Here is a 26,636-nt window from a genome sequence, read left to right as displayed (position 1 = left end):
CGTAAAAATGTATGCACACATGACTGTAAGTCAAAGCGTCTGCTAAATAGCATATTATTATTATTATTAGTGGGTGGCGGTAATGCAACAAATTGGAAGCCAACCGCCGTTAAACCTCATCGAAGAAGAATAACTATCTGCGGCTAAAGCGTGCAAACGCCAATATACCGAAGAAGAAGAAGCCTCCTGTAGCTCAGTTGGTAGAGCATGGCGCTTGCAACGCCAGGGTTGTGGGTTCGATTCCCACGGGGAGCCAGTATGAAAAATGTATGCACTCACAAAAAATTGTAAGTCGCTCTGGATAAGAGCGTCTGCTAAATGACTAAAATGTAAATGTAAAAGAAGAAGAAGAATCCATGCCCCGCCCAGCAAACTGGTGAATACAAAATATGACGTCATTTTAACTCCACGCAAAGCCTTCTGGGAGCATAGGCTTTCCAGAGGACATTTTGAATTTAAAGGGTCCAGCTGTTAGTCTCAGCTCTCGGTGAGTCCAAGTTCGATATTTATTTTATTTTACCTCAAGTCAACGTGTGACTGCCATAAACGTATATTACTAGAAGATGTCATGTAACTATTATTGTGTTTTGCTGATTTACAGTTTATTCTCAATAAATAGATGTGGGGGAGAAACCATTGGCTAGCTAGATAACAATGCTAGTGAAGCAGTTCGCAGTGTTTTTGTAGCAACCAATTTTCACTCATTCTTAGGTATGTAGATAGTTATCTTCATGGAAGAAAGTAGGCTGCTAAGGGGTATAACTACTACAGCTACGATTGGAAGTGACTTTTTCGGAGCAGGTAAGGAGAATTTACGCAGCAGGTTAAGATAATTAACGTAGCTAACTAGGTGAATTAGGTTAAGGTTAGCGAAAATTCTCTCCTAACCTGCTACGAAAAGTAACTCCCAGCCGTAGCTGTACTCCATCAATGCCGCGGGGGAACGAGCTCCTTCTGGGAAAAATCGATTTGAACGGTTATCGAACTCGGACCTCTTTCTAGAGCTCGACATGAAGATAACTGACGTCATGATTTGACCTTGTATTTTTCCGAGTTCACAGTTGTTTTGAACGCGGCACTAGTCAACCACTAAATAGCTATCTATAAATATTTTTCCTCGTTATGTCATCAGAGTTTCTAAACACCCAGAGACGCAACATCACACTACTTCCAGGAGTGCTTGTGATTCAGACTAAAGCCATGTTAACTTTGGCAGTTTGAAGTGACCCAAATCCTATGTATTTGCATATCCGATTCGAATCTCTTCATTTTCATGCAGTCTGAACATCCAAAAAGAACATGGAATCGTATATTTCAAGCCACATTTCAAACTACCTTCATAAGAAATCTAGCCTCAGATACAAATCTGATTCCTGGCCGTGTGACTTGTCTGGACGGTCAAATCTGATTTATTTGCCCTCAAGTGTTTTTTAGACTGTTATTTGGCATATTTTGTTGCTTGCTAGCTACTTAAATTAAATTGTATGTGTCACATGCGCCGATTACAACAGGTGTAGTTAGACCTTACCATGAAATGCTTACTTACAAGCCCTTAACCAACAATGCATTTTTAAGAAAATAGTTAAGAAAATATTTACTAAATAACCAAAAGTTAAAAAATAAAAAAGGTAACACAATAACAATAATGAGGCTATATACAGGGGGTACCGGTACTGAGTCAATGCCATTTGATTAATGGTTCAGCAGTCTTATGGCTTGGGGGTAGAAGCTGTTAAGGAGCCTTTTGGATCTAGACTTTGCGCTCCGGTAGCAGAGAGAAGTCTATGACTTGGGTGACTGGAGTCGGTGACACATTTTTTGGGCCTTCCTCTGACACCGCCTAGTATATAGGTCCTGGATGGCAGGAAGCTTGGCCCCAGTGATGTACTGGGCCGTACGCACTACCCTCTGTAGCCCCTTACGGTCGGATGCCGAGCAGTTGCCATACCAGGCGGTGATGCAACTGGTCAGGATGCTCTCGATTGTGCAGCTGTATAACTTTTTGAGGAACTGGGGACCCATGCCAAATCTTTTCAGTCTCCTGAGGGGGAAAAGGTGTTGTCGTGCCCTCTTCACGACTTTCTTGGTGTGTTTGGACCATTATAGTTTGTAGGAGTACGGAGGGGACAATGTTGAGGATCAGCGTGGCAGATGTGTTGTTGCTAAGGCTGAACGATTTTGGAAAATAATCTAATTGCGATTTTTTGCCCCCAATATTGCGATTGCGATTTAATATGCGATTTAATTTATTTATCCTTTTTCCCCTACAAAACATAATGAATGATTTAAATATGACCAACACAATAGTATATACATTTAGTGTGAAATGTTCTTTCCCAAGGCTGGGTCTATTTGTTAGAATTAAATTCAAACATGTATGACTTGAAATAAATGACATTTTTATTGAACTGCTCATTACAGAAACATCTGTGGCTTTGCCACTGTGCATTTAAATAATTTAAACAAAGGCATGAACTTTGTAAACACTGTGTGCAAAAGGTACAGTCTTAAGAAAAAAAATAATTTTAAATTGTATGTATCTTACTGCTCCCCAAGTCAGTAACATTTCACACAACTGAAACAAGGAATTTGCTTTGAAAATATTTTGTAAATCAAAGTAAATAAAGTTATAAATAAAAAAATGAAATGCACTTTTAATTTAGACAAACTATTTTTATAAGCGATTTGAATATTATAATATAAAATAGAGATGAGCCTCACTTATCTCAAGTACACAACAATAACACACCACACAGACTAAAGTTCACTACGAGTATGGCACTGGCAGCCATACTTATCCAACAGTTCTGTTCTCAGTGGCTCACAGGTTTTTTGCTAAGAAAACCAGAATATTGACTTTTTCTGGCTTCAAGGATGAGCGAGTGCAAGTCACAATATTCCCTCCTGTGCTAAAAAAGACGCTCTGAGGGGAGCGCTTGTAGCAGGTACACAAAGATACTTGCGTGCCATGGTGCACAACTGTGGGTAGCTGATCTTGTGCACCCTCCACCAAGCCAATGGATCATCTTCTCCATCAATGGTAGGAGTCATCAGGTAATTGTTTATCTCTGCCTCTGCGACATCTTCAAGATTTACAGGCAAAGAAGGAGAGGCTGAACTGGTCTTGAAAACTGCCAAGAGACCTCTTCGTCTTTTCCCCCAAGGACTGTGCACTTTGAGGCATCTGAACAGTTTCAGTACGAGACCTCTTCTCTATTAGATGAAAACAACAGCCATTAGTTTTCCAGTTAGATTTTACAGAAAATTTTTGTTTTTGTGAAATACATAATTATTTACCCAATGATATGTACGTTGTGCCAAGTCTACTATCTCTGTCTTCAGACGAGTCTTGATAGCAGGGATGTTGTCTGTACTGATGTACTGTATTTTGAACCTAGGGTCCAGGAAACAGGCAACATCCAAAAGCTCCTGGATGTTTGGGTCTCCATATTTGTTATTGAGGTATGCTAGGACTTTGGTTTTTATTGATTTAGTCAGGTCAGTGTCCTCAGCATCTTCAGCCAGGACTGATGTGGCAAAAGGTGGAGAACTGGCTTGAGGTAGGAGATGCTTACATACTCCTCTCCAGAAAGAGCATCAGTAAACTCCAGTAGAGGATGCAGTGCCTTGTGAATCGACTCCAACACGTCAATATCCCTGCCAGGTTGGGATAAGGGAGCGTGCATATCGATCTCCAGACAATACCTGAGAAATGGCTTTGGCCTGTTCAAGCACTCTGGCAATCATCATTTCTTTAGAACCCCATCTTGTTGGGCACTCCGTTATGAGGTTGTGCTCAGGGAGTTTGAGCTCTCTCTGTGCCTCCGTCAGGCTGCTTTCTTCTTCCAACTGTGGGAAAAGTGCCCCACCAGCTTCCTGCACAGTGCTGTTGCCCTTGACACTCTGTCATCTTTGAGTGCATTTTCTAAAAGAAATAAAAAGTAGTGTATTACACACAATTTGAGTTTTGATACAAGGCTCTCACTATTACACACTCAAATTAGCTGTAATTCTGAAATACACACATCCACAACACATCCTCTCTCTCTCTCTCAATTCAAAGGGTCTTTATTTGCATGTCAATTCTCTCTCTCTTTCTCTCTCTCTCTCTCTCATAAACACTAAAAAAACATGTAAAAAACAAAAACAAGAAAAGAAAAAAAATGCAGGTGGGCATTCCACCACAGACAGACATATGATATAAGCAAGTAAAATGAATTTACATATTAGAAAAAGAGTGGAAGTATGAATTTATTTAATCCCATCCGATTTATATAATATCATTTATATATATTTGTATATTCAGCTTTACTAATCGTAACGATCTCTCTCTCTCGCATTTCGCAGTACACACACACACACACACACACAAACACACACACACACACACACACACACACACACACACACACACACACACACGATAACTTACCAATGGCAAGATGTAATCTGTGGCCAAAACATTGGAGCCTCGTCCATTCATTAAGCCGCGCAGCAAGCACCATATTCGACGCGTTGTCCGTCGTGATGCAGACGTGATTCTCCTCGTGGAGATCCCAGCTGACAAGCCCTTCTCTCAGGCGGCTGCAATATTTTCCCCCTGTGTGATCGTCTGGGAAGTAGGTAGTTTGTAGGCAGCGAGCTCGGAGGTTGAAATCTTCATCAATAAAATGGACTGTAAGACTCTGGTACGGCTCAGCTGTGCGACTTGACCACATATCAGTAGTGCTAGCAAAAACTCCACCGTTTTAAGTTCGCGGCGACTTTCTCTTTGCACTTTTTGTACAGCTCCGGTATGGCAGTCTGACTGAAGTATGTGCGGGAGGGTATACTGTAACGTTTATCAAGCGTATGTATTAATGCCATGAACCCAGGCTTGGTCACCGTGCTGAGAGGCATCATATCTTTGGCTATGAACTCGGTTATTGTCCGAGTGATTTCTCCGTGCGTTTTGAATTACGTTCATACGGAGTGACACTTTCGAACATTTCTGTCAGTGATCCCTGTCTTGAGGTATTTGGCTTGTCTCGCGCACTGATGCTCGGCATTTTGGTCATACAACTGTCATGCATTGATTTGTGGTATTTTTTAAGTGCTGAAACAGGTTTGTAGTGTTACCCGTGAAGTAGCAATCGGAGCACGGCATGCTCTGCACAACACCTGATGCTGCTCAGCATCTTCTTTTTTAAAACCAAAATAGTTCCACACCACCGACGTGCTGTTCCTCTTCGATATTAAAGTATCAGCTGTGTCAGTTTCTGACTGTTCCGTCGAGCAAGAGGCCATTGCGCTGGACAGCATGAAAAGTCGCGTCACGTGACCACCTCAAATCGCGCACGTTGCGATTAGAAAATCGCGTTCAGTCAAATCGCGATATTATCGCGAATGCAATTAATCGTTCAGCCCTAGTTGTTGCCTACCCGTACCACCTGGGGGTGGCCCATCAGGAATTCCAGGATCCAGTTGCAGAGGGAGGTGTTTAGTCCCAGGGTCCTTAGCTTAGTGATGAGCTTTGTGGGCACTATGGTGTTGAACGCTGAGCTGTAGTCAATGAACAGCATTCTCACATAGGTGTTCCTTTTGTCATGGTGGGAAAGGGGCAGTGTGGAGTGCGATTGAGATTGCATCATCTGTGGATCTACAACATATGTGAATATGAAAAAAGTATACGCATTTTTAAATAATTGACGTTAAAAAATGACTTTGTATGAACTAGTTTGAAAACCCTGTTTAAGTTTTTTTTTAATGATATCGATCTCAACCATTTTATATTTTCCATTGAGGAAGACATGGATGTCTCATGGTATGGTGGGGTATGCAAAATGGGTCAACTTTGAGCACCTTTTATATTTTGAATGTTTCGGCATTCAGGTCCAAAATTCCCTTTCTGAGCCCTTCTACAATGGGCAAATATTTATGGAAGGTTTCACTCAAATCAAAAGGGGTGCTGTCAAAAAGTAATTTAATTCAACTGGATTTACCCATTACCAGTGGCGTGTGTTCATGGATGCCAAGTGAAGCCAGGCTTCCCCAAAAAATGGACCAAAAAAAAAGATGTAATAATTTATTTTGTCTCTGTGTTTCATAATTGTCCTTCAATTCACAAGAGGCTGAATGTATCTCACAGGAGAAAGCATGTGAGCGGAACAGTGCCTCTGTCTCTCTACTTATAGGCCATCTATCTGATGCTGTCTGGTCCAAACGAGTATGACGTTGTTGCTTCCCTTAGCATTGAAGGCAAGGGAAGCCAGCATCAGATAGATGTACACGTGTACAGAGAGCCACAGCATATTTGTTGGCTATCAAATTTGCTGCACCTCTGGCTCGCTTTAGCGATACACTAACCTCTTTTGATATTTTATCTGCGAGGCCACTGTGTACTACAGACTACAGTGAGAGCGCAATGACAACGGCAGCCTAGGCTATAATGATAGTCCTCTTGTCTCTAACCTCTACCAGCCTACCTCACCAAACAGACCCATTCAAACCTGCCATATGTGGAAAAAGCCTCCCTAAAGCGGGCTGGCAGGGGCTCATGATTTGATGAATTGGAACTGTGTCATGGGCACTTCCCTCTCAGCTGTCCCATGTCCTGCCACACCCTCCCAGTTGGCTGACGTTTCTTTGTGTCTGGTACCGCTGGGGAGGAGGGGAGGAGGGGATGTGCGTATGTGCGGTAAACAGGATGATTAAATTATCTAGTGGTGTTCAGCAGCCAGAGCAAGGGGACAGGAAATGCATCTCTGGGGAGATGGCACAGAGGTCTTGGTTTCAGTCAAACTGGCTTGTATTTGCAGTGCTAGTGATCTGTTTATTTATTTTTTCCTGTCCTCCCTATTTAAATGTTTTAAATAGTTTTTTTAGGGGGTAGATTAGCTTTAATATTGAAGATATATTGTAACTTCCATCAATGTAATTGTCTGCATCACTTCCAATCCCCCATATAAATAACATTCTATTGGTAGCAAGAATTTTGTATAATAATTCACATAGAAAAATTAAAAGTTTTGAATCCGGCGTCGTTTTGCGTATCAGTTCATAAACCATTTGCCATGGAATCAGTAAGTCAATCTCTTCCCAACTATTTTGCAATATAAATGGGACGGCTGTCAATCATTTGGTCCTTAAATAAAACTGATATACTTTTTTATTTATCACAATTTTCTTTAACCAATTATGGTCTTTAATGCAGGGCCGACAGACAAGTTCCTTACTTTTCCCCCTTCCACTTTCCTCTTCCGTTTTTGCGGTAATGCTGCAATTATTTGGTTGTAATCTTGGGTAGAGCAGCCATTTCCATATGTTTTTGTTAACTGCATGTGCGACATAACTCCACCAGTCCTACCTATGGTATAATTTACGAAGATTATACCTTTTTAAAAACATTTTTTCAAAAAACATTTTTTTAAATCGATTAGTATATTTGAGTTTAACCACAATATTTGTTGCATTATTTGTTCTGTTGTTTCTGGGGGATTAAATTGAAATTACAACCAACTTTCTATGGCTTGTTTTAGAAATAATGATATTTGGGAGATTTCCTTTTCAAATAACTGAAAGTGAGAGGTTGTAATCTGAATATAGGGGAAAAGGCCATTCTTGAACATGGGGTGAGACAATTTTACTAATTTGCTAGAGAACCTGTTTGGATTTAAGTATAACTTTTGTATGACTGAAGCTTTTAATGATAGGTTTAATGCTTTAATATTTCATTTCTGACCTCCGAATTAATATTCAGTATATAAATAGGCCCGTTAAATGTTGTCTGGCTTGCCGTTCCAAATAAAATGGAATATGTTTCTCATTGTCATGAGAATTTCTATCTCTAATTAAACTTAATGCTTTGAATAATTCCCAGAGGGTGTAAGGCTCTGGTTTTAATCATGAATTAAACAAAGGTTCACAACCAGCAAGAATGATCTGTATTATTTAATCATGGAGAGCTCTGCCGCCAAAACACATATACAGCTTTTATATATCACTTCACACAAAGGCACTTTGCTCCACAGCAGTGTTTTTTTAATACTTTTCCTCGTTAAATAAGATTTGGATCAGTGATCACCTAATCAGTACCTAATTCAGTAGAATGAGGTGTGCCTGTGTTGGAATTCCACAGACACTGGAATGGAATGGCTGTCATACATGTAGAGATGCTGATTTAAGACATTTGCAGTGGTCTCTTAATTTTTTCCACAGCTGTATATACCTTGCAATCTCCGCAGTGGAGCTTTGCAGCTCCTTCAGGGTTATCTTTGGTCTCATTGTTGCCTCTCTGATTAATGCCCTCCTTGCTTGGTCTGTGAGTTTTGGTGGCCGGCCCTCTCTTGGCAGGTTTGTTGTGGTGCCATATTCTTTCCATTTTTTTAAATAATGGATTAAATGGTGCTCCGTGGGATGTTCAAAGTTTCTGATATTTTGTTATAACCCAACCCTGATCTGTACTTATCCACAACTTTGTCCCTGATCTCCTTGGTCTTCATGGTGCCGCTTGCTTAGTGATGTTGCAGACTCTGGGGCCTTTCAGAACAGGTGTGACAGATCATGTGACACTTAGATTGCACACAGGTGGACTTTATTTAACAAATTATGTGACTTCTGAAAGTATTTGGTTGCACCAGATCTTATTTAGGGGCTTCATAGCAAAGGGGGTGAATACATATGCACGCACCACTTTTCCTTTTTTTTTTTTTTTTTTAAAACAAGTAATTTTTTTCACTTCACCAATTTGGGCTATTTTGTGTATGTCCATTTACATGAAATCCAAAATAACAATCCATTTAAATTACAGGTTGTAATGCAACAAAATAGGAAAAACGCCAAGGGGGATGACTACTTTTGCAAGGCACTCATATATATATATATATATATATATATATATATATATATATATATATATATATATATATATATGGTGTGAAAGTATGCTGCTTTAATCAGCACAACAGTTTTCAGCTGTGCTAACATAATTGCAAAAGGGTTTTCTGATGATCAATTAGCCCTTTAAAATGATCAACTTGGATTAGCAAACACAACGTGCCATTGGAACACAGGACTGATGGTTTCTGATAATGGGCCTCCGTACGCCTATGTAGATATTCCATTAAAAATCTGCCGTTTCCAGCTGCAATAGCCATTTACAACGTCTACACTGTATTTCTGATCAATTTGATGTTATTTTAATGGACTTTTTTTGTGTGTTTTTCTTTCGAAAACAAGGACATTTCTAAGTGACCCCAAACTTTTGACCGGGTATGTGTGTGTATGTCCTGAGTGGCGCAGTGGTCTAAGGCACTGCATCGCAGTGCTAACTGTGTCACTAGAGATCCTGGTTCGAATCCAGGCTCTGTCGCAGCCGGCCGCGACCGGGAGACTCATGGGCGGCGCACAATTGGCCCAGCGTCGTCCAGGGTAGGGGAGGGAATGGCCGGCCGGGATGTAGCTCAGTTGATAGAGCATGGCGTTTGCAATGCCAGGGTTGTGGGTTCGATTCCCACGGGGGGCCAGTATAAAAAAAATATGTACTAACTGTAAGTCGCTCTGGATAAGAGCGTCTGCTAAATGACTTAAATGTAAATGTAATGTAATGTAAATGTAATGTAATGTAATGTATGTATATATATATATATCATAAAAAATTTTTTTTATAAACCATTCAAAAAATAGATTTGGTTTTGGTGCCCATCCCTGCCCTGGGGCTTTGTATGAACAACAGAGCATAGCTTAGTACATTTTGTGTGGATGAGATCTTCACATGTGCTCTGTATTATTTAGAAGGGTGTCAGTGATGATCCATCCTTCCTGTCTTATCATTGAGCTTAGGCTCATGAATGCTAACCTGGAATTCTCACAGCATGTTGACCTGTTAGTTAGATTAAAACAGTGTTTTAGAGGCTATAGTCACTAAGTAGTTAGCAACTGTAGCCTAGGATATGTGTTTGTGTATTCTTTGTGGCCTAAATGTCTGTTTTTGGGAAATAGCCTGTGTTATGTCTGCATGACCTTACTCCACCTGGATAATGGTATGTGAACTGGCAAACGTGCCCAAACCTGTGTGCGTGCGGAGTCCCAATATTGCTAGTGTTTTGTGCATGGGGGTGGCTGCAGAGCAGAGGCAGTGTCTGCTCTCTTGATCAGGACAGCTCCCTCTCCCCTCCCCCTACCCAACCTGCTCCTCTGTGAGGGTGGGGCTCCACACCCTGATGCCTGCTCCGTCACCACCGTGCTGAGGCTGGCTGTTCTCAGAGCAGTGGGAAGGTCACAGTCCTGCAGGCACAGAGCTCTCCCATCCTCTCCACCACAGACACACACTCTGTCCTTTCTATCCCAACACTGCCCTGCCTAGCTGTTTCCATCCATTCAGAGATTCCCTTCCCTCATCCCAAGGAGCCTCACTCAGTCTCTTTCTGTTTGGATTAGCCTTCGTCTTTCTGTGATGCTGTTGCTACGGTGACTGTGCTCGGGGTGTATTGCTGGTGACGGAGTTATTATTTCATCAGCCTCTCCCTTTGCCAAGCGATGAGGATCTGATCTGATCAGCTGTTGCCAAAACTGAGGTTGGTTTTCTGGTCAACTGAGATGGCTTTATTTCAACATCGGTACAGGTTAACGGTGCAGGGACTTAATAGATTGTGTTTAGTGGCAGTGTTTAGGAATCACTCTCAGACCAGGACGTTTTGGTATGAGGTTTCTTATTCAACAAATGTTCTCCGCTTTTTAAATGATTTTTGTGCGTGTGGTTATTTTTCTGCTGGAATGTTGGTTTGTATAGATGTGGGTCTTTCTACATAGTCCATGTCAAGTTGACTTAAAACACTGGGGAGATAGGCTATTTGCAGCAAAAAATTTTTTAGATGTTTTGATACCTGTATGTCTGGTTAGTGTCATATGTCTATTAAAATACTGTCATTTAGCCTAGTATTTTGCCTGAAGAATGTTTTGATGGAAATTAGACTCAAAATGATTTTCTTCTCTGTGTGGTTAGATTAGACCTAGGTTATATATCGGTAAGGTTTGTTCCTAGGTTAGCGGTAAGCATCAGGATAATTACATAGGACTTGATTAATCTATCCCTTCCTCTAAAATGTCGCTACTTTGCTTGAACTGCTTGGATATTATCATCATTAGCACATGGGCCACCTCATCTCCCACTTTTCTTATAACCACCTCTGCTTATGAACAGAACTAGTAAATCTTTAGCCTACATATGGGCAGGAGTAGGCTATCATGCAGTGTCCTGCACACAATGTGATGTAACTAACGGGCATTGCTTTCGCATTAGGAATGGAGCGTGATAGCCTGTTTTTGCTTATAGGTGTTAGCATGTCTAAGCATATCCTCAGACTATTGTACTAGCTACTGTACTGTGCAAACCTCATTGCCTCAGATAAACCTACAATGGAAATCCTTGGCACACTGATAGGGAATTACTGATGGCCTCAGCAGACCTGCTCTGACTTGAGGCTGCTGGGACTTTTTGAGGCTGCTGTCATTTTACATATCGATGGCTAACTGTGCACATGGACTAACATCTTCCACAGTTAACACCTTACAAAGCAACTGTTTTGATTATGCAGAGGTTGTTGATTCTGCTCTTCAGAAGTATTTAGTGTCACCCTGGGTGATGGAGACAGTAGAACAGGGCTCTCCAACCCTGTTCCTGGAGAGCTATCCTCCTGTATGTGTTCGATCCAACCCTAATCTAGCGCATCCGATTCTAATAATTAGCTGGTTGATAGGCTGAATTAGGTTAATTACAATTGGGGTTGAAACAAAAACCTACAAGAGGGTAGATCTCCAGGAACAGGGTTGGAGAGCCCTGCACTAGAGCCTACTTTACCATAATCACTGGAGACCCTCTGGTGCTGGTATGGAAAAAGGCCATGAACACTACTTGCTTGCATCCATTACACCGCCTAGTACCTATAGTACCTGGTAATCAATGGTAATGGCTAGGTCACTTTGTAAACCCCTAGAAATTGATTCTGGTACTTCCTACTACACCATCCACTTACCCCCCTCCCAAACGCAGGTTGGCATTTACTGTACTGGGGGCAGCACTGCAGAGTGGTCAATAGTTGGTACAGCCACAAAGTCATAACATCTGATTTTAAACCTAACCTTAACCACAGTGCTAACACGAATGCCTAACCTTAACCTTAAATTAAGACCAAAAAGCTCATTTTTGTTTTCATGAATTTTTATAGTATAGCCAATTTTGACTTTGCAGCTGGCCCATCTAACAGAAACGGCTCAGTTTTGCCTCCAGGGAAATACTCATGACAAACTTCACTTGCCTCGTAATCTCAGGTCGCTCTACATTTTCCAATTTTTTTATTTTGGGTTATTTGGCATTTTAAATGGTTGGATTCTAGAGGAGTCCTAAAACACCAGTAAGAATTATGTTTGAACTTTCACTGCTCTTGATGATATGATACCCATTTACTGGATTAGCTAGAAGTCCTTGATACAGCAATCATACCTCAAGGGGTTTTGTTCTTGCACTGTTGCACAGTGATACCTTACCGCTTGAGGAGCTTGAAACAATAGCTCACACCTTTTTGTTGTTGTCTGAGACCCTGGTTAGCCTGTCACTGCTGTGAGCCTCTGAGACTTGTATCCTTTCATCCATAGCAGTGGCACTCCACTGAGTCTCACAGTGAGACAGTTAGGCCTAATAAACTGTCTGATTTGTGAATGTGTTTCATCGTTCAACGAGCTCAAATAGCATAGAAATATTAGCTTGGGCAAGTAGAAGCTTTGAGCACCACATCAACCAGAATCATAGCCTAAGCTTCTGTGGCACTGCTGTTTCGTGTTTGTGTGTGATTTCAGTGCAACCTTGGTGAGAGGCTTGTAATATTCTCCCACTTTATCCAGGGTTTCTCTAAATCCCCTTTCTTCTCCGTTCACTGGATTAAAGTGTGTGTTTGCACGTGTGTGTGTTAACAGTTGATTTCAAAATCCACCTTATTCGTTTGGCTCCTCCTGGCTTAGTTTGACTGTAATTTCCTGTTCAGTTAGAAATGGTCATATAGCCTAGGCCTAAGCAAGGGGAATTATACAGTCATTGTGTTTGTAAAGCAAGATAAGGCCTATAGACTACTAGCCTATGCAAATCCTTCTCTGCCACTGACGCTTTAACCTTGCATAAGAAGTTAAACTACTGGAGTCCAGCCCACCCACTGGGGAGTCAGGCCCACCCAATCACATTGTGCAAATTTAAAAAAAAAATGTTATGCTCTACTTGTCAGTGTTCCAAACGGGACATTATTTATTTTTACCTGAACATTCAAACACCATCGGATAGAATTCATAGCAAGCAGTGCACTGAAATTACATTCAGGATGAACTTGAATGACATTCACTCATGGGATGGGTGGCCAGAAATAACTAACTGAAAGCCACACCCCCCAATAAGTCACGAATATGACTGCTTTGAGGCATATGTTACTGTGCTTCTATGGCTATATGCACCATGCCACTGCCTACTTCATTTGTTCATTTAGCACACATGACAGCTACTAACCCAGTGCCTTTATCACAGTCAACATACCTATATTTGAACTTTAATTCGCTTTAAAACGGCAACATTTTCTCTGTTTCATGGCAAAGTGTGTAGAATAGCAGGAAGTCAGCATTTCTGGCTACGCTACTGCTGGAGTCACCTGGTATTTGAATAGCTACAAGATTAGCCTGTAGTTGCACAGAAGCAGGTTTTGCAGGTTTGTCATCTTAATTTGAAAAGTAAACACACCTTGATGTAAGCCACCATGCTTTTTCTGTACATTTTGTGGGCAATTCCAGCACTCCTAAAAACATGTTTCTTCTTGTCTGCTGACTGGCTTCATTGTGAGACTTTTTAATGTTTCCTGTTCATTCATTCAACAAGTGCTCAGCATATACATTTTTACATTTACATTTTCGTAATTTAGCAGACGCTCTTATCCAGAGCGACTTACAGGAGCAATTAGGGTTAAGTGCCTTGCTCAAGGGCACATCGACAGATTTTTCACCTAGTCGGCTCGGGGATTAGAACCAGCGACCTTTCGGTTACTGGCACAACGCTCTAAACCACTAAGCTACCTGCCGCCCCTGTGTGTGAACTGTTGGAAAAGCATTCCAGGTGAAGCTGGTTGAGAGAATGCCAAGAGTGTGCAAAGCTGTCATCATGGCAAAGGGTGGCTATTTGAAGAATCTCAAATATAAAATATTTTGATTTGTTTAACACTGTTTTTGGTTACTATATGATTCCATATGTGTTATTTCATAGTTTTGATGTCTTCACTATTATTCTATAATGTAGAAAATAGTAAAAAATAAAGAAAAACCCTTGAATGAGTAGGTGTTCTAAAACTTTTGACCGGTAGTGTAGATGGCAGAAATCAGGCTACAGCCGTCACAAAACAATGGCTTTGCTGTTAGTAGCCTATTTTCTCATATTAGATTATGACAGTTCTCCTTTGAAGGGTAAAGTGCATTAGACTCTTGAGGTTTTTCATGTAGCCTGTGGGAGAAAATCCCCTGTTCTGTATAATATTGGCCTATTACGAATCCCCTAATTTGTATAATATCATAATAGGCCTATGTTATATGTCACATGTGCCGAATACAACAGGTGTAGACCTTACAGTGAAATGCTTACTTACAAACCCTTAACCAACAATGCAGTTTTATGAAAAATAAGTGTTTAGTAAAAAAGCAGAACTGATCCTAAATCAGCACTCGTAGTTTGAGATGCTTGATAGAAATTGCCTGTGTTCTCATTCCTTTCTTTCCCCTCAGGCTTTCTCCATCTCCACTCAACAAACAACTTATCGTCCTCTGCTCCATATGTTACCTGACACTCCTATGGATCAATTTTACTCCCATTGCCTATTCCAGCGCTCCGTAATTTACAGAAAGTATAGGCTAGCCTAGGCTATACGACATTATATGTCCTCCTGAATCCTGATTTAGATTCAGCCCATTTACATACATTGAATGAGCTGTATGTTTTCATTAGTTTGACTGCTGTAGCTCTCTCCATGCGCATGCCCAGAGCCGTCCTTAAATCAGTCATCATCAATCACACTTCTCTTGCCTCCTGGAGCCTGTGATCACATGGTATCTACTGCACAATGGGAGACCGTGACACTGCGTTAGGGTTGAATGACGGGTACCATGATTTACCGCCCAAAACCACTCCCTTTTCCCGGGATAAATAACTGAGAAACTGGTAAATTATAATAAATTATTCATATGAACAGCATGGCGTGAAATGGAACTGTTTTAAATTATATGCGATGTTTAAATCTGGCTTCTCTACGGCCTCTGCATGATGAATCATCAACGCTCAGGGTGGGGACAGACAGCCCATCTCAGTGTGGAGTGCAGTTCACAATTACATTTACATTTTAGTCATTTAGCAGACGCTCTTATCCAGAGTGATTTACAGTTAGTGAGTGCATACATTTTCATACTGGCCCCCTGTGGGAAACGAACCCACAACCCTGGCGTTGCAAGCGCCATGCTCTACCAACTGAGCTACAGGGGACTACAATGCATGTAGACCGATCATCTCATCATGGTAACTTTTTTTCTTGTGACAGGTAGGCCTACATTTGCTGCAGCACAGGTAGGCCTACATTTGCTACAGTAATATAAAGACCGTCTGGCTTTCGGTGTCACCATATTTTTTTATTGTAAAGATTTATTTTTTAAATTGCCGTTGCAGAGTTTTAAAACAGCCTATCACTCGAATATCGTTGCTTTAAATCAGTGCACACGTGAACACTCGCAGTCTTTCTCTATCTCCATCAACTCAATTCAAATTCCATCAAATAGATAATCCTGTTCTAGATTGATATATATATCCCTATATATTTATAGCGATATATAGGTGTGTGTAGAGAGAGAGAGAGCCACCACCGTTCAAACGTTTGGGGTCATTTAGAAATGTCCAATAAAAGAACATCAAATTGATCAGAAATACATTGTTAATGTTGTAAATGGCTATTGCAGCTGGAAACGGCAGATTTTTTATGGAATATCTACATAGGCGTACGGCGGCCCACTATCAGCAACCCTCAGTCCTGTGTTCCAATGGCATGTTGTGTTTGCTAAGTTTATCATTTTAAAAGGCTAATTGATAATTAGAAAACCCTTTTGCAATTATGTTAGCACAGCTGAAAAGTGTTGTGCTGATTTTAAAGAAGCAATAAAACTGGCCTACTTGAGACTAGTTGAGTAACTGGAGCATCAGCAATTGTGGGTTCGATTACATGTACATTTTTTATTTTTTTTGTCATTTAGCAGACGCTCTTATCCAGAGCGACTTACAGGAGCAATTAGGGTTAAGTGCCTTGCTCAAGGGCACATCTACAGATTTTTCACCTAGTCGGCTCGGGGATTAGAACCAGTGACCTTTCGGTTACTGGCACAACGCTCTTAACCACTAAGCTACCTGCCGCCCCGAGCAGGCTCAAAATTGCCAGAAACAAAGAACTTTCTTCTGAAACTGGTCAGTCTATTCTTGTTCTGAGAAATGAAGGCTATTCCATGCGAGAAATTGCCAAGAAACTGAAGATCTCGTACAACGCTGTGTGCTACTCCCTTCACAGAACAGCGCACACTGGCTCTAACCAGAATAGAAAGAGGAGTGGGAGGCCCCGGTGCACAACTGAGCAAGAGGACAAATATATTAGAGTGTCTAGTTTGAGAAACAGACGCCTCACAGGTCCTCAACTGGCAGCTTCATTAAATAGTACCCGCAAAACACCAGTCTCAACGTCAACAGTGAAGAGGCGACACCGGAATGCTGACCTTCTAGGCAGAGTTGCAAAGAAAAAGCCATATTTCGGACTGGCCAATAAAAATAAAAAATTAAGATGGGCAAAAGAACACAGACACTAGATATAGGAAGATTGGAAAAAAGTGTTATGGACAGACTAATCGAAGTTTGAGGTGTTCGGATCACAAAGAAAAACATTTGTGAGACGCAGACCAAATGAAAATATGCTGGAGGAGTGCTTGATGCCATCTGTCAAGCATGGTGGAGGCAATGTGATGGTCTGGGGATGCTTTGGTGGTGGTAAAATGGGAGATTTGTACAGGGTCAAATGGATCTTGAAGAAGGAAGGCTATCACTCCATTTTGCCATGCCATCACTCCATTTTGCCATGCCATACCCTGTGGACGGTGGTTGATTGGAGCCAATTTCCTCCTACAACAGGACAATGACCCAAAGCACAGCTCCAAACTATGCAATAACTATTTAGGGAAGAAGCAGTCAGCTGGTATTCTTTCTATAATGGAGTGACCAGCACAGTCACCGGATCTCAACCCTATTGAGCTGTTGTGGGAGCAGCTTGACCGTATGGTACGTAAAAAGTGCCCATCAAGCCAATCCAACTTGTGGGAGGTGGTTCAGGAAGCATGGGGTGAAATCTCTTCAAATTACCTCAACAAATTGACAACTAGAATGCCAAAGGTCTGCAAGGCTGTAATTGCTGCAAATTGAGGATTCTTTGACGAAAGCAAAGTTTGAAGGACACAATTATTATTACTATAAAAAAAATCATTATTTCTAACCTTGTCAATGACTACATTTCCTATTTATTTTGCTATATTTCCTATTCAAACTCATTTCATGTATGTTTTCATGGAAAACAAGGACATTTCTAAGCGACTTAGAAATGTCCTTGTTTTCGAATGAAAAGCAATTTTTTGGTCCATTTAAAGTAACATCAAATTGATCAGAAATACAGTGTAGACATTGTTAATGTTGTAAATGGCTATTGTAGCTGGAAACAGCTGATTTCTTTTAATGGAATATCTACATAGGCGTACGGAGGCCCATTATCAGCAACCATCAGTCCTGTGTTCCAATGGCATGTTGTGTTTGCTAATCCAAGTTGATCATTTTAAAAGGCTAATTGATCATTAGAAAACCCTTTTGCAATTATGTTAGCACAGCTGGAAACTGTTGTGCTGATTTAAAGAAGCAATAAAACTGGCTTTCTTGAGTCTACTCACAGGCCCTCAACTGCCCTCCGGCCCTCCGGGATGCTTCTTTAATCAGCACAACAGTTTTCAGCTGTGCTAACATAATTGCAAAATAGTTTTCTAATGATCAATAAGCCTTTTAAAATGATAAACTTGGATTAGCAAACACAACGTGCCATTGGAACACAGGACTGATGGTTGCTGATAATGGGCCTATGTAGATATTCCATAAAAAACCAGCCGTTTCCAGCTACAATAGCCATTTACAACATTAACAATGTCTACACTGTATTTCTGATCAATTTGATGTTATTTTAATGGACAAGAAAATTGCTTTTCTTTTCGAAAACAAGGACATTTCTAAGTGACCCCAGACTTTTGAACGGTAGTGTCTATATGTGTGTGTGTGTATATATAGATAGATAGATATATCTCTATGGATGGATGTATAGGTGTGTGTGTCTGTGTGTATATATATATGTGTGTATATGTGTATATATATATATATGTATATAAATAAATATATCTCCTAGCCTACCTCTTTCAGGTAACACATTCAATGCAGTATTAGCCTTATATTTAGCTAATTAATGATGGGTTATGCATAATAAGATTCTAACTTATAGCCTCTGTCTCTTGCGCAATATGCACACACCTGTGTGCCGCTGGCCTCTCTCTCCTAAAAAAACGCTCCTTAGCTCTTGGAGTCCCATGCAGGAAAAGCTAGACTAGAATAGCTGGCTGGATATTCTTTTTTAAATTTGTAAATTTCTTATTTACATTTTAGTCATTTAGCAGACGCTATTCGAAAAGGGACGCAAGCTCTTGTTTGCTGAATGTTAAATACAGCAGCCAATAGAACTCACGGGTAGTTTGAAAGAAGAGCGAACGCGCAATGGTGGTTGGCTATAGCAGTTATTTATTCAGACCCTTAACCATTCAATCATCATAAAGGGAAGTGAAAGCCTTCTGCATCTAATTCTAGTCCTGTATTATTCAAGGATGTCATTAGAATGATGAAGAGAAGGACAACGAAGTGTATTTAATTTAACTGTTTAAAGCGAGGAAGGAATTAAGCAACAATCGAGAAAGAGGAGGTAGGCTAATAACATTAGGGGAAATGTTATGAAAGGTATATGCGTCAAATAGGCCCTATTATATTTCAAAATTTAAATAAAATTCGCTAGCCTATACTTGTAACTTTGTAGGCCACATGTGCTGCACCAGAATCGTATGTTCTCTCCATGCTTTATCATGGTTTGAATGATGTGCGTTATTCCAGTCCATATAATACAGTATAATACAATACAGTACAGTAATACAGTTCACACTCAAAAAGATTAGCTTACTGGAGCTTGTTTCATTTATTTACCCAAGAGAACATCTAGATAGCTACATCTATGGGCTTTTCTGTTTTTCTGTTGTGCGTAATGTGTAGTAGCCTATATCATATTTATGTATTGGATAACGGCACAATCATTTGGCCTTTTTTGGTCTTGGGCTCATTTAATGTATGGCTCATCAGGCTCAGGTAGCATCAGGCATGAATTTTTGATCAACGCTTTAATCAAATCCAGACATAGGCCTATTTATATGCTTTTGAATGACACTTCTGGTTTTGGCGGGAGAAAAGTGATTTATTCTCAGGATGGAACATTTGTAAAATACCAGGAAAACATTAAATCCTGCACTGCATACTCTAAACAGACAGCCTACACACAGGGTTGGGTAGGTTACTTTCTGAACGTAATCATTAGTTACTAGTCACCTGTCAAATTGTAATCAGTAAAGTAAATTTAGGATTACCCAAACACATTAACGTAATCTGATTACTTTTACTTTTGGACTAAGAGGCATTACAAGAAGACTAAAAGGATCCATCAAACGCATTTGGCGTGTCATCATAGTGGTCCCTGACTTATGGTCAGACTTCCTCAGGTGGAACAAATGTATCTTGCACCTTTTTTCAATGCTGAATTGAATGTCATTGAGAAAACAAAGGGGTAAAGGTCATCCAATAAGTAATCATCTAGTTTTTCAAAAGTATCTGTAATCTGATTATAATATCTTTGCTGGTAACGTAACTGATTAGTAAAAAAACATTTAATCAGATTACATGTAGGTCCTGGTGCTTATGGGTGAGCTCGCTTCCATGCCCACCTGGGCGTCAGGCTTGGTCCTTCACACTCTTGGGAAATCCCTTGGGGGCGGGGGCTTCGCCATGCCGGCGTGTGGGTGGGGCGAGCTTACCCACTGACCAGAGCATCCACTAATGGGAGCGGCCATTCCTATTATCTTTATTGGGTTTTTAATTTAAAGAAATAAACATGGCTTTTAAACCTACATTTCCTAGGCACTTTCTACATAGAATAGCTCTGAAGTGCTTTTCTCAAGGACACACACCACACAGCAGTATATTACTGTCATTTTAAGTGACCTCACCAGCCGTCCTTCCAACTGCTCATGATTTATGCCATCCACCCTGTGTCCGCTGTCCATGACCGAGCCTGACACAGTCAGCCAGTCATTCAGTCAAGCAGGCGCAAGAACGCCTGTCACTGAAGTCCACAGCCAGGCACTAGACCGACACCCTCCATAAGGATGCATCTGTGTGCCCTCAGTCCCACAGCTGCAGCCCTGACCTGCTCTGAACCTGGTGTTATTGGGATTGGCCCAAAGCGTTCCCGCCTGTCCACTAGAATTCTCCTATCCCATTCTCCCCTACAGCTGTTCATCATGCAAAGCAGGTCTATGGACAAATTCACCTTACACATACTGTAGTGTAAGTCTATACAAATTATAGGAATAAGAGCAGCTGAGAAGTAAACAAGGCCAGTGTTACAGCCTACAGGCCTATAGTTTAAACAAGGCCAGTGTTACAGCCTACAGGCCTATAGTTTAAACAAGGCCAGTGTTACAGCCTACAGGCCTATAGTTTAAACAAGGCCAGTGTTACAGCCTACAGGCCTATAGTTTAAACAAGGCCAGTGTTACAGCCTACAGGCCTATAGTTTAAACAAGGCCAGTGTTACAGCCTACAGGCCTATAGTTTAAACAAGGCCAGTGTAGTTATCTATGATAAGGTTGGGACTAACATTCTTCTATCAAGGCCACACAGAACAGTGAGTAATGTCTAGCGTAGGCTACTCGTTAAAAACTGCAGTGGTGACTCACTTTGGGCAGTTGATGTACTAGGATTAGGCTAGGCTACTATTAGTCATGGCATAATTCTGACAGCCCCATGCAAGTAATGACCCATCTCACTGATGAAGTCTCAATCCTTTTGTCTCTTCTTGCATGTCCAGAAAATCTCTATTAATATGTCCTACTTAAGGTTGTCAGTCTCAAGCTTACTGTGTCATCATGACTGGAGCAGAGAGATGACATCGTCATTGCCTGTCACTGTCAAGGGCGGGTTCACTGAACCACTGAGATGTGGACGGATGTAGTTTTTTTGTGTTAATATTTTTTGATCATGCATTGAACAAAAATATAAACCCCAACATACAACAATTTCAAAGATTTTACTGAGTTACAGTTCATATAAGGAAATCAGTCAATTGAAATAAATAAATTAGGCCTTAATCTATGGATTTCACATGACTGGGAATACAGATATGCATCTGTTGGTCACAGATACCTTAAAAAAAAGGTAGGGTGTGGATCAGAAAGCAGTCAGTATCTGGTGACCACCCTTTGCAGCGCGGCACATCTCCTTCGCATAGAGTTGATCAGGCTGTTGATTGTGGCCTGTGTAATGTTCTCCCACTCTTCAATGGCTGTGTGAAGTTGCTGGACATTGGCGGGAACTGGAACATGCTGTCGTACGCGTCAATCCAGAGTATCCCAAACATGCTCAATGGGTGACATGTCTGGTGAGTATGCAGGCCATGGAAGAACTGGGACATTTTCAGCTTCCAGGAATTATGTACAGATCCTTGCGACATGGGGCCATGCATTATCATGCTGAAACATGAGGTGATGGCGGCAGATGAATGGCACGACAATGGGCATCAGGATCTTGTCACGGTATCTCTAGTGCATTCAAATTGCCATCGATTTAAAATGCAGTTTTGTTCATTGTACATAGCTTATGCGTGCCCATACCATAACCCCACCGCCACCATGGGGCACTCTGTTCACAACGTTGACATCAGCAAACTGCTCGCCCCCACACAACGCCATACACGCCATCTGCCCGGTACAGTTGAAACCGGGATTCATCCATGAAGAGCACACTTCTCCAGCATGCCATTTGCCCATTGAAGACGGTTACAATGCCGAACTGCAGTCAGGTCAAGACCCTGGTGAGGACGACGAGCATGCAGATGAGCTTCTTTGAGACTGTTTCTGACAGTTTGTACAGAAATTATTTGGTTGCGCAAACCCACAGTTTCATCAGCTGTCCGGGTGGCTGGACGCGACTTATGGTACAACGTTGGACGCGGCTTATGGTAGAGAAATTAACATTCAATTTTCTGGCAACAGCTCTGGACAGTCCTGCAGTCAGCGCGCCAATTACATGCTCCCTCAACTTGAGACATCTGCACATTTTAGTGGCCTTTTATTGTCCCCAGTACAAGGTGCACCTGTGTAATCATCATGCTGTTTGATTCTTCATATGCCACACTTGTCAGGTAGAGCACGGCGCTTGTAACGCCAGAGTAGTGGGTTCGATCCCCGGGACCACCCATACACAAAAATGTATGCACGCATGACTGTAAGTCGCTTTGGATAAAAGCGTCTGCTAAATGGCATATTATTATTATTATTATTATTATTAGATGGATTCTCTTGGCAAAGGAGAAATGCTCACTAACAGGGATGCAAAGAAGTTGAGAGAAATAAGCTTTTTGTGCGTATGGAACATTTCTGGGATCTTTTATTTCAGCTCATGAAACATGGGAACAACACTTAATATGTTGCGTTTATATTTTTGTTCAGTATAGATTTGACAGTACCCAGCTCCACTCCTGTCACCCTGACTGACACTGACTGCTGAGACAGTAAGCACTGAGCCCTGCAATAATTGCCCCACTGGGATGCATAGAGTTGATTTAATTGACATTTCCTTTCACGTGACATTGAGTGGGCCCCTCTACCTAGGGTTACAAACTTCAGATTCCAGGGAATCTTCCAACCGGGTTTTCTTTACATCCTGGGAATTTGGGAAAAGTTATGGGAAGTTTGCAACCCTATATATTACCTCTATCTTCCAAGACATTAACCCACCCTTGTCCTCCTCTGTTTCCCCCCCTTCCTCTCCCCCCAGGTCCCCCTACGGTAGACTAGACGATGTCCACGATGGTGTACCCAAGGGAAGAGAAGCTGTCGAAGCTGTCCCAGGAGGAGATAATCTCCAACACCAAGCTGGTGATCCAGGGCCTGGAGGCACTGAAGAATGAGCACAACTCTATCCTGCACAGCCTGCTGGAGACCATCAAGTGCCTGAAGAAAGATGAGGAAGCCAACCTGGTGCACGAGAAGTCCAGCCTTCTGCGCAAGTCTGTGGAGATGATCGAGCTGGGCCTGGGAGAAGCACAGGTATGTAAGCCTGAGGGAGGAGCTGAGTAGTTTGGTCCCAGATCTGTTTAATGCTGTCTTGCTAAATTTGTTTGGTGTTAAAATGACCATTGGCTAGACGGTATAACAGATCTGGGACCAGATTCTCTGCAAATGACTCAAGTTGGTTGCTAATATGCTTCTTCAACTTCTGACGGTATTTGTATTTCACAGCAACTTAATCTACAGTATTTTAGACCAAGCTTAGGAAAACAATCATCATAATTCACCCTAACCACAGCTAGTTGTGTCTGTTAGGGTCTCTCTGTCTTCGACAAGGCTCTCGCTCTCTCTCCACCACCTACCTCTCTGCCATTGCCCTGTTCTCTTACTCTAATGCTGTTTCTCCATCTGAGGAACCAGGGAGAACTAAGATGAAATCGGACTGAAGAGAACCATGGACAGCTACTGATGTGCAGTGGTCTGATAAAATCTTCTCCTCAGGTGATGATGGCCCTGTCCAACCACCTGAACGCGGTGGAGTCTGAGAAGCAGAAGCTGCGAGCCCAGGTGCGTCGGCTGTGCCAGGAGAACCAGTGGCTGAGGGACGAGCTGGCCAACACCCAGCAGAAGCTGCAGAAGAGCGAGCAGAGCGTGGCCCAGCTGGAGGAGGAGAAGAAGCACCTGGAGTTCATGAACCAGCTCAAGAAGTACGACGAGGACGTCTCACCCACTGTGAGTTTCTAAGAAATGTGTGGATTCACGTACGCACTTATACACATGTATTCAGACCCACACCCACACGTTATGGTGTTAGCATTTCTGTTCTTTAATCCCAAAAATCTGTTTATTAATCTATTCTTCATGAAGATTGGGTATTTTATTTCAGCAAGCATGCACTGCATAGTGCATTATTTTGTGCTTCGATTGCAGATATCCTACAGTATCCTTTAAAGTATTTGTTGATCATTGTTCTCAATGCTTTAGGGTATAATGGGTCATTACACTTCATTGATTTGGGCTCTGAATTTTCTTTAGCTAGCTTTGGTGTTGAAAGAATAACTCGTGAAAGGTAAAATGCTCACAATGTAGTCAGATCAGATAATATAATGCAATTCCTAAGGGTATTAAAACATTCCATTTCAATGATAATGATGTATAGAACACACAACGTATTTATCTGATTTTGTATGTAATCTCTTCTCTCTGAAGAGAAGCAAACCAACGAGAGAGGAAATCTGAAATTGGAATGAGATTAATGCAGCTGTCACGTCTTTACCGGGAAGGGGAAATGACCTGCATGGTCTTCCTGGAAAGTGATTGGTCAGTGCCTCAATGATCCAGTGGTTGGAATGAATCCCCCTGGGTCATGTTCACTAGGGCATGCAACATTTTGTAAATGTTTTGCAATGAAAAATAGATGTTTCTTATTGGACAAGTGTAGGTTGTCGCTCCCTTTTTCAGTCCTTTTTTTCACTTCTGTTTAATGCATAGTGAAAATGACCCTGGCCGTATTTGTGGGTCTGTTTAGAAGGGTGCAATGTTACAAAACATTCAGATAGAAATGCATTTTGTAGAACAGATAGGATTTTCTGTCATATAGGATTGTCCATAATGTCAGGTTGATTCGTTAAATTGATATCTGCAACGTTCTGAACGTCATTGAATGCACCCAACTTTCTCCTCAATCATTCACTGAAGCTGTAATGACCCACGCAATGACTGCTGCTTAACTCGGCAGGACCCGTTCCAGATTAACAACCTCTGGGACCACAACCCTCACCCTGCTATCAGTTTATTTTATTTTAAGGTCTTTGAAGAGGTTGCCTGGCTAAGAAAATGTTTAAATGCATATGGATGTGCAATTTCCCCCAAGGGTTCTTGAAGGACGCTGACTAAATGTAGAATTTAAAATCTCTTCTGGGTCGTGTCATTAGTTCATAAAACGTAACTGAATTTTGAAAAGGAACCAAACTGTTCTGTTTTTTTTCCCCCCCCCACTGGTCTTGAGACGATTATGAATTAAAAAATATCTGGTTTTCAGAATATCTGCTGCATTCACTCTGTAATGTTATCAGTACATATTGAAGAGTTATTAATTCTCAAGCGTTTAATTTTCCAACATGGTTCTGTGTGGATTTTGGGGTGCTTCAAGGTTGTGCACCCTGGGAGGGGAGAGATGTCCCTGCTCTGGTCCACTAGTTCCCCCATCTCTTGCCGCTGTAGTTTTGTAAGCTGGGTGTTGATGGCAACCTCCTTTTCAAGCCGCTTCTGTGCGGACAGGGGACACATTTGCACTGGCGCCCTGGCTGCTGAACTTTGTAGTTCACTGGACACCTTCTCCAGGATCTCGTATGGCCCCTTCCAGGTGGCCAGGAACTTATTATCTGTTGTGGGCACCAGTACCAGAACTCTCTCCCCATTCTGGAATTCTCTGGGTTGAGCTCCCTGATTGTAGACCCTCCTCTGTGCTTCTTGGGCTTGGGCCATATGCTCTCTTACCATTGGCCACAACTTCTGCATCCGATCACCCATTTCAGCCACATGCTCGATGAGAATGATGCGGGCTTGGCGCAGTCTCCCAGGTCTCCTATGCAATGTCCAGGAGGCCCCGGGGTTGTCGTCCATAGAGGAGCTCGAAAGGGAAGAATCCTTTATGGAAAATAGCAAATATGGCAACAACGGATCCCAGTTCCTTCCATCCTGGTCTACTACCTTACGGAGCATGCTCTTTAAGGTTTTATTAAACCTTTCAACATGCCCATCTGTCTGAGGGTGGTACATAGAAGTGCGGATTTGTTTTACCTTCAGGAGCTTGCACAAGTCCCGCATGATCAGGGACATGAAGAGGGTCCCCTGGTCGGTGAGGATTTCCTTGTCTATTCCCACTCGGCTGAAGAACATCACCAGTTCCTTGGAAATCCCTTTCGAGGTCATAGTGCTTAGGGGAATGGCTTCTGGTTAGCGGGTGGCATAGTCTAGAATCACCAGGATGTATTGGTGTCCTTTGGAGGACTTCACTAGGGGCCCCACCAGGTCCATTGTGATTCTCTCAAAGGGGACATAGGATTAGAGGATTTTTAAAGTGAGGTTTAGGTGCACTGAGTTGGCATTCGGGACACGGCCGGCAATAATCCTCCATGGCTCTTACC

General features: G+C 41.8%; 1 protein-coding gene across 7 annotated transcripts in view; it reads left to right on the top strand.

Moving 5' to 3' along the window:
• Positions 1-413: 413 nt before the first annotated feature.
• Positions 414-26,636, top strand: part of LOC121553352 (kinesin light chain 1) — a 61,742-nt gene continuing 35,519 nt past the window's right edge. For 6 of the 7 annotated variants that reach the window (XM_041866396.2, XM_041866394.2, XM_041866395.2 and 3 more), the window contains exons 1-3: positions 414-487; positions 23,255-23,526; positions 23,989-24,219. In XM_041866396.2, coding sequence (XP_041722330.1) covers positions 23,278-23,526; positions 23,989-24,219 — 480 coding nt within the window. In that variant the 5' untranslated portion in view covers positions 414-487; positions 23,255-23,277. Of the gene's footprint in view, positions 488-10,232; positions 10,554-23,254; positions 23,527-23,988; positions 24,220-26,636 lie in introns of those variants that run through there. The other variant, XM_041866393.2, reaches the window with a different exon arrangement.

This window comes from Coregonus clupeaformis, chromosome 37 (genome assembly GCF_020615455.1).
Source record: "Coregonus clupeaformis isolate EN_2021a chromosome 37, ASM2061545v1, whole genome shotgun sequence".
Lineage (NCBI taxonomy): Eukaryota > Metazoa > Chordata > Actinopteri > Salmoniformes > Salmonidae > Coregonus > Coregonus clupeaformis.
Note: the sequence above shows the minus strand (reverse complement) of the source record. Positions and strands in the feature narration are given on the sequence as shown.